The sequence below is a fragment of the Barbus barbus genome (assembly GCF_936440315.1).
Source record: "Barbus barbus genome assembly, chromosome: 46".
Taxonomy (NCBI): Eukaryota; Metazoa; Chordata; class Actinopteri; order Cypriniformes; family Cyprinidae; genus Barbus; species Barbus barbus.
Genome location: NC_136724.1, coordinates 20,765,636 through 20,779,633, shown reverse-complemented (window position 1 = coordinate 20,779,633; position 13,998 = coordinate 20,765,636). Strand labels below are relative to the sequence as shown.

The 13,998-nt window shown below is 35.4% G+C and overlaps 1 protein-coding gene across 3 annotated transcripts in view; it reads left to right on the top strand.

Moving 5' to 3' along the window:
* LOC306865214 (arf-GAP with GTPase, ANK repeat and PH domain-containing protein 3-like) overlaps positions 1-13,998 on the top strand; it is a 163,091-nt gene that overhangs the window by 128,123 nt on the left and 20,970 nt on the right. For all 3 annotated transcript variants that reach the window (XR_013783852.1, XM_079409686.1, XM_079409685.1), the window contains exons 13-15: positions 3,689-3,850; positions 13,216-13,370; positions 13,472-13,562. Coding sequence is in view for 2 of the 3 variants with exons in the window: in XM_079409686.1 (XP_079265812.1) it covers positions 3,689-3,850; positions 13,216-13,370; positions 13,472-13,562 (408 nt within the window). In the remaining variant the exon portion in view is untranslated. The remainder of the gene's footprint in view (positions 1-3,688; positions 3,851-13,215; positions 13,371-13,471; positions 13,563-13,998) is intronic.

Below are 13,998 nucleotides of genomic sequence, written 5' to 3'. Positions count from 1 at the left end.
TAATGATTGGTCCCAGGGGGGCTGTTGGGAAGAGGAGTGTAGAAATTGAAACAGACGTTCGCGTCCCTGCCACAACGTGTGTGGCAGCTGCGAGCGCCGCTCCGCCATTCATACGCGGGAGGGAGAGCAGACTCTTAAAGTCATGAATATCAATGGTGAACACGGAGTCAGTGATGAAGCATCAACTGCCAACCTGCCGTGTTTCCAGCGAGCTCATATCACTATATCTGCTTTGTAGAGCCTAAACGGCACTCATGGTAAACACGGTGATCTTGGGAAAAGAATGAGGCCTTAAGTGGGGGTTTTGTGCTACCACTTATGAGCACCACTGAGGTTTTTTTGTTTGTTTGTTTTTTAGAATAACTGACAGAAACAGACAGATTATTAATTTACAGATTATACTGATGTGCATTTTTACTAATTTAATCATGTCCAATGATAGTACATTTTCATTTATTTAGAGACTATTAATAAATATTTAAATCTTAAAATACAAAAATATTGTTGGTAGTATCTTTGATTAATAAAAAGGCATTAAATTTTTTTTAAAATTGGTGTCAAAGACAATCATTTTATATTATTTTTTTTTATTTTAATATATTTTTAAGTAAATGTATTAATACAATTTAATTATTAAATTCTAAAAATAATAAAATTATATACAGTTTTCATGGGTAGTATCTTTAATAATGAAAATACGTTTTTATATATTTTTTTTATTTATGTGTTTGTGTATTTTGCACAAATATGTATCTATATGTGCTCAAAATTCACTAATCATTTACAATTATCTATTTTAAGAGAAAAGTGATTTTAAAATGGTGAAAAGTGCCTTGATAACTACACTTTCCCTTATGAATTAAAATATGAATTTATAAATTTAAACCTATAATTTTGACATTTGATTAAAGAAAAAAAACATTTATAAATTTACATGTATATTGTCCAGATGCCACAGTGACATTATCATTAGGACGAATCTTTCTTGCACGTCTTTGATAAAGATAAAGCAACAATATTGATTGAGAATTATCGTAATTGTGTAACGAGGCTAATTGTTAAACCCTCTAATTTGTCTCTTGCCATGTGTAATTAAGCTCAAATCCCACAGTGCATTTGAGTAATCCTCCGCTTCATCATTTATTCATTATCAAGCTCTTCTTATTAAACGCCTCAATCATAATTATTAACCACGTCTTATCAATAAAACAACCAATTGCATCGGTTTGCCATATGAAACGGTCAATGTACGGAACTGTCGCAGGGAAACTGAAGTGTTAAAGGTAGCATTAGCTAGACGCTAAAGTCGTCGGTGCCTACGGCGGATCGAGTGGCTGTAGTTTATTGTCCTGTACCCCCTGCGTCGCCTCCATCTCGCTCTCTTTAAAGAGCATGCTAGCCCAGCGATCCCTCAAGGTAAACCCCCAAATTACGCCTAATGTTCTACACAGGCTAATGGTTGTTGGTGCCATTAGAATATGCGTTATTTAGCTCCGTGGGTTTCAGACACTCCCAGACCCGAGTGTTGTGACACACACACATTTGCACGCGCACACTCTTATATACCCCAGGCCTGTGGAGATGAATGGAGTTTGCAACACTTCAATGAGCTTTTGATGCCAAGACAATGGAGGAGGCTGCCCGCATCTGACACACTGTGTGTGCGAGTGTGTTTCTGAGGGCCGCTAACAATATGGGGTCCACTTTGCCGGGCCCCTCTGCCCCTGGGCTGGTCGGGGGGTTGTGGGTAATAGTGTCCCGAGGGCGCCCAAAAATGATGTGGAAGTGTCATGAGGCTCAGAAAGATGGCCGTGGCTTCCCTACTGACACCCCCTTTTCTTACCGCGTCACAGGAACACACTAGCATGGAGCGGCAGGTTAATATCGCTTCTGAACCTTACGCCCAACCCAACCTCTCGGATGCTCGTGTGGCATCTCCCATTACAGCGCCGGTCCTCAGGCAACAGCAAATCATCATTTGTTACTCACGTGCACATCCCCTTCTCGTCAAGCTAATAGAGGTGAAACGGAGGTGTGGTCCAGCTCTTGTTTTTCTCTGTGGTTGTGGATCATCACTTGTGCTGTAAAATGTGGTGGAAGTGGGTAACCAGAGTCCAAAATTAAGGAAAAATCGTCTGTTGTCGAACTGTAACCTGTTTAGGAGATGTTTAATAACAAGTTCATCAGTTGTGCTAGGAAGCAAAAAGTTTTGGGTTTTTATTTTATTGGTGTGTGTGTGTGGAGTTCATTTGCAAAAACCCATAAACGCCACGTTTAAAGAAAATTAACTGACTGCCGTGCGTTATTCTCCACATATAGCATGTTCTGAACCCTGAACACATTTTGTCACAAAAGTTTGTCTGCTGTCAAGGCATTGTGAGTTCACGTTTTACAGCAAAAACCGACAAGCGCCCTTTTTGTTTGTGAACAGAACCCAATAAGTCCATTTTAGCGAATCAGCACGCAGTATTCAGGTCAGGTGACAAGTCTGCTAGTCACTTCGAAAAGACAAGCTAGCTGAGAGGAGTTTCGTCCGGTCGCATTTACACTGATATGAATCAGATACATGCATTATTTGCTTCTGCAGTGTAAGCGGACAGATCGGATATCCCTCTGTTAATGTTAACTATTTTTGAAACATCTCGCAGTACCTATACGTCTATTACAAATGAAACCTCTGTAGTTGACTAGCAGAGTATTCATTTTGTTTGTTTGTTTAAAATGTGGCGATCTGCCACTTAAATATGTTGCTTTTAAAATGAGTGCTCGTTGCCGCTGTTATCAATGCTGGCTACTCTTGCACAGACGAGGCTAATCTATTAATCTATTGCTAACTGTTGTGGAGACTCTCTATATGAAATCACCAAATAAAATGCTCATAAACCATCACTGATGAACACGTTTGGTTTTAATGAGAAAAAAAACGATACAAGGGCTGATTAGAACCACAAGTCCCGCTAACTTAGCAATTACTTTGTTTTGTTTTAGTGCTGTCAAACGATTAATCGCGATTAATCGCATCCAGAATAAAAGTTTTTGTTTACATATGTGTGTATGCTGTGCACATTTATTATGTATATGTATAAATACACACACATACAAAATATATTTGAAAGTATTTACGTGTATATATTTATATTCATATTTATATTATATATACATGTATTTAAAATATAAACATAACATATTTTTCTTAAATATATACATGCATATGTATGTATTTATATGTATGCAAAACAAAAACATTTGTTTTATGTAAACACAAACTTTTATTTTGGATGCGATTAATCGCGATTAATTGTTTGACGGCACTCTGAACCATGAAATGTGGAGTTATCTGCTTTTGCTAAAAAACAAGCTTTTAATATATATATATATATATATATATATATATAAGCATTTTGATTGCATTTTGATCTGCAGTTTGGTATTACTTTGGGATCACAATAAAAAAACTGTTAAATAAAAAGTAGAATATATATATATTATATAAAAGCATATGTATTTATTTTTATTGTTTTATAATTTTTTTTAAATATGTGAAATATAATACATATTTTATATACAGTTGATACAATTTGGCCAGTAAGAAAAAAAAAAAGGAGCACAAATGTTTGTGGAGTTTGACTTTAAGGATTTCAGGTTTTGTCATCTTTGGTTGAACTTCATGTCTGTTTTCTTCCTCCAGCCAATGGGATGTCAGATCCTCTCAGCTCCACCCCTGGCATGAGCAGCGCCACCAGTCCCAAACTTGAGCCTCCACCATCACCTCATGCCAACCGCAAGAAACACAGACGGAAAAAAAGCACAGGCATCACCAAACCGGATGGCCTTTCTGCAGGGAATGAAGGTAAAGTGAGGCAAAACTGTACAAGTTTGTGTTATTTGTACAAAAAATGACCATTTATCATCTATATGATAAATACTGTCCCATTGGTAACAACAACACAAACACCAGTAGTTTATTGTATATTAGTAACACTTTTAGCATTTGTAGGCTTGTTTTAGGTACAAAATGCTCTCATATAAAAAAAAGTCCAATTGACCTGTGGCTAATAAAATAATTAAATCTTTTTCTGAATTTCTCTGAATTGTTGATCCATTGTTTTGTGCCACGTACAACAGAGATGATGTGTCATGAAGACGGTGCCACTTGGGTTTTATTGCCCGTCCCAATGACACATACAGTCTCCTAATTGGTTGTTATTGAGGAAACAAAAGCGCTTCCCTCAGGCTGTTTTGGTGCCAATTGGCAAAATCCATCAACTGGATGGACACCGTCCATCAATGATGATGACACAGACGCTTCCTAATAAATTTTTTTTGGATAACTATTTAATAAATCCACATATAGCCTATGTTCATCTTTGAAGTCAAACAAAAAGACCACAATCAAACACTTAAATGGTAAATAAATGTCTGTAGGTGAGATAAAGACAACATTTAGGGTTTGAAGAAGGATTTTTGTTTAATTTTCATCCGTTTCAACCATTTAAATGCGACCAGGATCAAGTTTAATTGTGTTTTTACATGAGCTCAAATCGCCTCAAATGATCCAGTGCCACTATTGTGACTCTTTTATTAGTTTTAAATGTGTATGGATGACATTACAAGCTCAAGGGATCGCAAACGTGGTCATTTCCCATCGCAGCACGAGTTAAAGACGTTCTTAGCGCTCGTTCTGTCTCATTACGCAGACAGTTTCTCAAGAGTACGAGGTCTAACCTCTGATTTTCTTAAGCTTGGCTTGGTCATCTGGCGGAATAACAGCGGCTGAATGTGTGTGCGGATGCAATTTCCATCATGAACATCGTCGTTACAGCCTGAAAGGTTCTATTAGTGCGCACTTGTCTGTTCTAGTGAGTGCATGCAGAATACAGACATATTGCTTAAGTATGAGAATCACTCACATGGAGCAAGTTGTATCTGCTGAAGGCAGAGGAGTGGGTGGAGGGGGGCGCTTGGATCCTTGAATAAATTGCTATCAGTTTATCTCATTTATGGGGCAATCAAAAGCGACGAATGCTGGCAGAAATCGAATTTTAGCTGTTGTGAAGCATCATAAATCAAATGTGCTGTCGCTCTCAAAGAAGGTGAGGCAACTTTTTCGTGCTTTGCTTTATGAGCGAACGTCTCTGGGAAGTGTCCGGGAGATTTTTACAGCGCTGATTCACAAATAGTCTCGGGCAGCTGATGGTTTTACGTCAACGTCCACAATTAAGACATGCTTAGACAACTAAATGAAGTCTGATTCGTTTTAGTGAATCAGTTCATTTCAGTGCTGATTCTTTTGATTCAGTCCTCTTGATTCAAGCAGGCTTTGACCATTTAAACTGTTTCCACCCTGATTTTGAGTTGAATCCAACAGCAAACAGGAATTTAATTCCTCTACATGCTGAGTGTCTCCATTTGAACAGCTTCAGTGGAGCATCTCCTCCATTCCCGCTGGATGTACGGCGGTGTAATGAACATCTCAGGTGTTTAAAAGACGATCCAGGTTTCCCGGTGAGTCGACTGACAGGAGCTTTAATGCCTTTCTTTGCGACCATACCTTTATCTTCGCTCCTGTACAGGAAAAAGATCTGCTCTGCCATTCTGGAGCTTGATTAATCTGGGCTTTCTGTAGTCTTCTATGGGAAACATGCAGTTTCTACAAATCAAATTATTTTTTGTATTAAAGTATTTTATCCTATCTTTTTTTTTTTTTTACTTTTAAATAGTTTTTGTACTGATATAATGATGTCCAGGTGGCATTACTTGTTTTGATCCTCCAGGCTGATAAATACACTTGCCCAGCTTCCAGACAGCCTGCAGCAAATGAAGCTTCATGTGTTTTTGGACCAAATGTGTTGGTTCCTTGAAGCCCTGTGTCTCTGTTAGACCTTGTAAAGAAGATAAATGCGACTGCATTGTACATTCACATGCATCAGATCATTGTTGGGGTGTTTTTATGTCTGCATTTACCTTCAGTTCATTGTCTGAAGTGCCGTGTGTGTGTGTAAGGGGTGTTATTGTTTACACTGTGTGTGCCTCTGATGGAGACGGTGAGTGCGTTCTCGCCTCCTCAGTGTTTGGCCCGTATCCCCCCAGGCCCGTGTCAGTAATGGGCGCGTCCTTATTGCTCTAATACAGGTTAGGAATATTGCCTTTAATGATGTGTAAAATGAGCAAACGCTGCCGCTGACATTTACAGATGGCACAGGCAGGTCTGGTTCCTCCCAGCTGCCCGTTAATTCTTAGACACCAGCTAGCATCTCTATAGGCTCAGACCTGTTTAGTGTACTAGTGCATATGTGTTGGATTCAGGATTGTCACCTATTGGAGTTTTTAAAGCAACACACACACGCGCACACACCTTGACTTAAACCCCTCGCGGCTTTGCGCGGCTCTGATGTGATGGATTTGTGGTTGCGTGGCCACATGCTCTGACAGAATAGCAATCGGGTCACACTGGCAGGTCCAGATGTGGTACTGAAGCAGGCGTCTGACCCAGAGGGCATTTGGACTAGAAGCGTCTGCCTCCATTAGATGGGATGCACTTGAGCAAATGTTGGGAATTCGTTTTCCTCTTCTTCATTCTCGCATTCTGTGCTAATTTGCTTTGATTTTGGGGGGCTTTTCAGGTTGCTGGAACAGATCTCAAATTAAAGACCAAAATTAACCCTAGTTAGTGTTTCAATAAATGTTATTGGTCTTATTGTGCATGATTTATCAGTACATATTATTTAAAAGAAATAAAATGCTTTTTTCCTGATGGATGCAATCAAGTCCCTGAAATTAATATTGTGTTTCAGCAAGGATGCATTAAATTGACCAAAAGTGACATTATAGACATTTTTATTAATGAAAGGTTTGCTGTTTTCAACATTGACAATAAGAGGAAATGTTTCTTGAGCATTAAGTTGGCATATCAGAATGATTTCTGAAGGATAATGTGACACTGGACTAGTGATGCTGACTGGACTAATGATGCTGAAAATTCAGCTTTGCATCACAGGAATAAATTACATTGTAACATATATTGAAATAGAAAAGAGTTATTTTAAATTCTAAAAATATTTCACAATATTACTGTTTTTACTGTATTTGTAATCAAATAAATGAAGCCTCGGTGAGGATACAAGACTTTAAGAGCATTTTTAAAAATCTTACCAACCCTTAACCTTTGAAATGGACGTGTATATTGTGTGCCTGAGAGTGATGCAGTATGAATAGAAAAATGAATGAAAGATCGCAAGGACCAGGAGGAGAGGAGGAGAGAAAGACTGTGGTTTTAGATGTTGTTATCTTTCTTTTATTGTGGCATATTAATTAAGGTAAGTTGTTTCTGCCCTCTTTGCCTCCAGTCCCTCAGATTGGATTTTAACTGGATGTAGTCAGGCAGAACCTGCTCTGCTCCGTCTCATTACTGCTAATTTCTGAGCACCAGTGGCTGATTGGGAGCTTGTGCTATTGCACATTTTATATCAACAGAACTCAGAGTCTTTGAGTAATTTTGTAGATACAATGCTTTTGTTTTTCCTCTAATGCACTGCATTTTCTGAGACCTTCACTAAAGTCACATGTTTGGGACATTTTCTTTATTTTAGAATAAGAGAAAAGTCATTGGTTCTATAAAATAATGCATATGAACGTATGGAAACAATTTAAACCTTTTTTTAGGTTCTAGGACTGATTATTCTGGACAATTACTCAACCTCAGTGCCTCCTGGGATGCTTTTAAATAGTTTTGATGTTGTTGACATCGTTGAAGTTGTTGACATTTCCTCCAAATTTAATTTTCTTTTTTAATTTAAATTAAATATTTAAAAAAAGAAAATGAAAAATAATTAAAAATAAATAAATAAAATAAATATTTATATAAAATAAACCAATTTGAAGTATTTTATACTTTTTTTTCTTATTTTATTTCATTTTATTTAGGCTTTTGTACTTTTAATTGCTTTAAGTAATTGCTGTAACCTGTATATAAACCCTGTATATATAATATTATATTTGAAGCCTGTATAATATTACATTTGAATTAGTTAAAAAATTGGTATTGTTGATACTGACGTGCAACAATTAATGGTCCATTTTCTCTTATTTTTGTAACGGTCAAGTGATTTTCGTTTTATTACAATGAACAGCTGATAATTTGGATGTGAATAATGAATTTTGACCACTGTTTATAGAGAGCAGAGAGGGATAGGATAATAGTGTTTTAATTTGTGCTAAAAAATGAAATGTTCCCCCTATTTTGACCACATTTAGGAACAATACTACTAAAGTAGTTCTAGAGCTTTGTGCAACATATTTATCCACATGAATTGTGCATCCCGTCATACATTTGTGGTTGATTTCCAGCAAAAAGAAGCATGAAATGTAAACAAAGCAGAGAGATCAACTGGGGCGAAAGACCTTCACCCTTTAGTGCTTGATTTAGACACAAAGCTGCTGGCTCTGTATTGATCTCTGACCTGGAATCAAGTCCCGTGAATAAATCGGATAATTGAGGAGGGTGTCAAACTAATTGGATTGTTGCTGTTCGCTTGAGGCCATGCAGTGAGCGGGAGTCTTTGACAATCATATGCATGTGTTCGAGTTATCATATGGAGATTATTGATCGGAGATGAGAGCAGACGGAGATCTATATACTTCAGATTCAAGATAAACCGCTGCCTTAAAACCACGCTCAACATTTCATCTAAATTTACAGTTATGTGTGGAGTTTTTATTTAGAGATAGGTGGTGTGATTGCAGAAATGTCATCTGGTAGAGACTTTCTATCATGCACCATTTAATGTTCATTTTTTATGAATAATGTTATCTTTCGGTTTTATATTGTTCCAAGTAAACATGATAAAGTAGCTCGCTTGTAAAATCCAAAAAGTAGGCATTAAATGCATTCAATAATAATATAAAAAAAGAAGAATATAAATTTAAATTTTAGTTTATATTCTTTTTTTATTATATATTTTATATTTTATTTCATGTTTTCTTGATAATTCATGATGAATTCTTTAAAATTGAGACCTCAATAATGTGCATAATATAATTACATTATTATATGTATGTATAATACATACATATAATTATATATTGTTTTATATTATAGCCAACCCTGCAAAAAATGTGTGTTTATTATTATTTTATATATATATATATATATATATATATATATATATATATATATATATATATATATGTATGAATGTATATATGTATATATATATATATGTATATATATATATATATATATATATATATATATAGATATATATATATATATAGATATATAGATATATATATGTGTGTGTGTGTGTGTGTGTGTGTGTGTGTGTACACAGTATATAGTAGTGAACATTTGAAGTGGATCAAAAAAGTAAACAAGAACTCGTTTTAGGACAACTTTGATGAAAGGTTTTGATCCACTTCAAATGGTGCCACTGCTCCGGGTGTGTGTTCACTGCTGTGTGTGTGCACGTTGGATGGGTTAAATGCAGAGCCCGAATTCCGAGTATGGGTCACCATACTTGGCTGAATGTCACTTCACTTCACTTCACTTCATATACAGTGACCCCCATAAGTATTGGAACAAAATTGCTCTGTTGGCTGTGGAGTCAAGACATTTGCAAATATGATTAAAAGATAAATATGAGACAAAACTACAGAATGTCACATTTTATTATTAGCCGTTTCAACACATACATGTTTTACCAAATAAAAAGAACAGCACTTTTAGAGTTCATCCCACTCATTGATGTGAGCATAAGTATTGGGACAGTTGAACATAAGGCAGATATAAAAGATTAAAAGCTATTATTTAGTTGCAGATTCCTTGCACACAATCACAGCAGTGAGTCTGTGAACCATAGACATCACCAGACTCTTGGTCTCATCCTTTGAAATACTTTTCCCAGCCTTTAATGCAGCCAATCCCAATTGCTGCTTGTTTTGGGGAGTTTCTGCCTTTACTCTCCTCTTCAGCTGGTGAAATTCATGTTCAATTAGATTTAAATCTGGAGATTGACTTGGGCAATCTAAGACTTTCCATTTCTTTGCCCTTATAAATTCCTTGACTGAACTGGCAGAGTGTTTTGGGTCATTGTCCTGATGCAATATGAAGCACTTCCCAAAGAATCTGGTGGCATTTTCTTGAATATTGGTAGGAAAGATGGTTTTGTACCCTTCCAAATTCATTCTGCTACTGTCATCATACATTAAGTCATCAGTAAAGTTGAGAGGGCCTGTTCCAGAGACAGCTATGCATGCCCATGCCATGACACCACCTCCACCATGCTTTACAGATGAGGCTGTATGCTTGGGATCATTTGCAGTTCCCTTTTTCTGTCCACATTTTTGCTTTCCCGTCACTTAAAATGAATTTTCCCAAGGGGCCACATGAGAAACTTGTGCGTTTGCAGAGGGCCGGACCAATACAATCATACAATGAAAATGTGGAGCACACAATTATACCAGTAGCTAATGAACATTCACAAAAAACAGTTTTGAAAATGTGCATTTTTTTGCAGCGTTTCAAAAACTACCATCACGATTTTGAACAAAAAATCAAGTATTTCAAAGATTATGGACGTGACATTTGCAGTCAAAATCTGAAACACACATTCTCATAGAATGCATTCATTACCAATAGCTACAGTAGGCCTATATTGGACCATCTCTTTATATTTTTCTAAACCACTGAAAATAGAGCTCAGACATCAGTAAAGTATCAGTCTATAAAAAAAAAAAGACCTGAGTTTTTGGGAGACAAGGAAAGCCTATTTGTAGACTTTCTGTGATTTACAATGCACAGCCCAGAAGCAAATATCTGCCAGATGGAAAGGGTTGGCTATTCACAACATAAAATATAGCCTACATAGACTATTTTTGGTTTAAATAAATTAGTTTTTGTGTTGAAGAGAAAAAATCAATATTACGGATGGACATCTCTCCGTTACGGACAGTTCTGAAAGTGGAATTTATCCGACAATGGAAACGCGTAGCTAAAATGCTTTAAAAACTTTAACAGAAACATCTAGCTGGTAGGCTATTTAATAGGGCTGCCCCCAACAACTTAACTAGTCACTCATTTAAGTCATTTTTAGCTAATCACATAATTCTATTAAAGCTAATAACCCAATGATCTTCAATATATTCCGCGCTCAAGCACACGTAGCCTATAAAGTTTGCCACCAAGCACAGGCAAAAGTCGCCTAATAATTATGAATGTGTTGGAAAAAAGGATATATTTTAATTATTTATTAATTCTCGGTCATCTCCAGAGCAGCCTACTGGACACGCCTTTAGAGAGAAATGCAACCTTCATACAGATTACAATAATCAGGAAATATTTGTTTTTGGATTGGTTCGTTTAAAAGTATACATTTGAAACTTTCTATAGATATAGCCTATTTCTACGGAAGCGTATTGCATTCACTTGAGGAAAAAAAATCTGCTCTGTTTTTCTGAATTAACGAGTTAATTATCTCAGAATTACGAGATAATTTTTAAAGAAAAAAAAAGTTTTTGCTCTGTTTTTCTGAATTAACGAGTTAATTATCTCAGAATTGCGAGATAATTTTTAAAGAAAAAAAAAGTTTTTGCTCTGTTTTTCTGAATTAATGACTTAATTATCTCAGAATTACGAGATAATTTTTCATGAAAAAAGTTTTTGCTCTGTTTTTCTGAATTAATGACTTAATTACGAGATAATTAAGTCATTAATTCAGAAAAACAGAGCAAAAACGTTTTTTTTTTCATTAAAAATTATCTCGTAATTCTGAGATAATTAACTCGTTAATTCAGAAAAACAGAGTAGATTTTTTTTCTGACGCGCTCCAGCTTCAGAGACAGCAGAAAGCGCGTCCTGCTTTCATTATTTTACAAAGCAACGTTTTGTTATTTTTATGAATGTACAGAAATAAAATCAGTTTTCATTATCAGGAAACAAAGATGTTGCCTTATTTGAGAAAAAACATTTATTTCATAATGATATTTCCCCCCATTTTAAATTCTTATTCTCCAATGAAAGCTTAGATTTTTGTAATTTTTATTTATTTTTATTTATTTTTAAATAAAAGATCAAAAGGATTAACATTTATTTTCACAGCCTTCTTTTATCATATTTACCAAGGGTACCAACAATTCTGACCACGTGTGTATATTATATTATATTATATTATATCCTTCCTAACCCTGTTAAATATATATCTCACAATGTAGAGGAGAGAGATTTACAAAAAGAAAAAAAAGCTGGCGTTGGCATGTAACTTTGATAATTCATGATAATTTCTCTAAAAGTGAGACCTTAGTAATGTGCTAATGATCATTTACAGTGGGCGTCAATAAATGGTGTTATGTTGTGCGTTTTAATTCTAATAAACAGCCTTTTTTTCTGTAGAACTGCAGTGATTGAGTCTGAACTTATTTTCGCCTCATGCAGCCTCATTGGCTGTAATAGTCGCGTGTAATCATCGTCTCGTACATATCAACGTAATCATGGTTTTGAAATGAATATTGAGCAAATTGCAGAAATGATGGTTTGTTTTTCACCTCTCGCCCCTCATTTGAGCTCGGTAGAAACGTTGGAGCACCTCTCGTGTGTTTTTGCGATGTGGAAATTACTGTGACCAGAATGATTAACCCACATTATATTCTATTTAGGCAGCTGCAATAATAATGAGTCTTCACTGGTAATGAGATAAGTACTCTAATGGATGTATTTACCTTTTTAATCACTTGGATTTTACGATGCTGATGAACAACAGCAACTGACACTAATCGCAGATACCCATAATGCACCTTGGATATTGGCCATTTAAATGTTTGTATTTTCAGCCTGTAGTGAAGATGATCTCGAACTTTGAAATAATGGCATTTATGTCTTTCTTTCTTTAGCCTGCAATTTCATATTTTTTTAAATAATTATTTAATATAATAGTTTTAAATAAAAAAATTGTTTTTAAATACAAATGATTAAAAATGAATTTTAAGCATATATACTCAAACACAAACAAAATGTAAAAAAAATGATTAATTGCATTAAACAATACACATTTATTAATAAGCATCAAATATGTTCTGACAATTAGTGTGATCAAATGCAATTGTGTCATGTTGCATAGCATTTTTGCTTTCATTGTGGGGACACAAATAATTTCCGCTGAAAAGTTTGCTAACTAAAATTTTTAACACTGCATCCAAACTCATCTCCCTTTTGGTGTGTTTCAGAGCAAGAGGAGTCCTTTGAGTTCATCATTGTGTCCCTGACGGGTCAGATGTGGCATTTTGAGGCGTCCACGTATGAGGAAAGAGAACTCTGGGTTCAGGCCATTGAGAGCCAGATATTTGCCAGTCTACAGTCCTGTGAGAGCAGCAAGAACAAGGTAAGATGTGTTCATTTAGGTACCGTGGAAATAGGTTGGTATGCCTTACGTACCCTTCTGCTCTTTTCAAACTGTGGTATCTGAATTGTTATGCCACATAGTCTCGATTAGGAAGCCAGAGTGATGCAGTGACCATCCAGTCCATCAGGAATGTGAGGGGAAACAGCTTCTGTGCAGACTGTGACGCCCCCAGTGAGTAAAACATTGTGACGACACCCATTTCTGAACAAGAAGCAAGTCTAATTTTATTAGACATTTTATCCTATGTTTGTCTTTTCCTTTGTTGTAGTGGCATGAGGTATAATGTGATAAAGTACTTTTTAAAATAATAAACATGAAAAATAAAATTAAACAAAATTATTAATTAAAAAAAAAATTCAGACATTAAAATAATAAAAAATAACAAAATAAAATAATAATTTTGATCATTAAGAAAAAATTAATTTTCAGACATGGTTTCTGTTTTGGTTAGTTCACCTACATTAAAATAATAAAATTAATATATATATATATATTTTTTTTTAAATAACTTTTTTTATTAAATTGTAATAATTAAATTAAATCATTTTTCTTTTTTGTAGGGTAGTTTCACCCAGATTAATATAATAAAACATAACTAAAAACACAA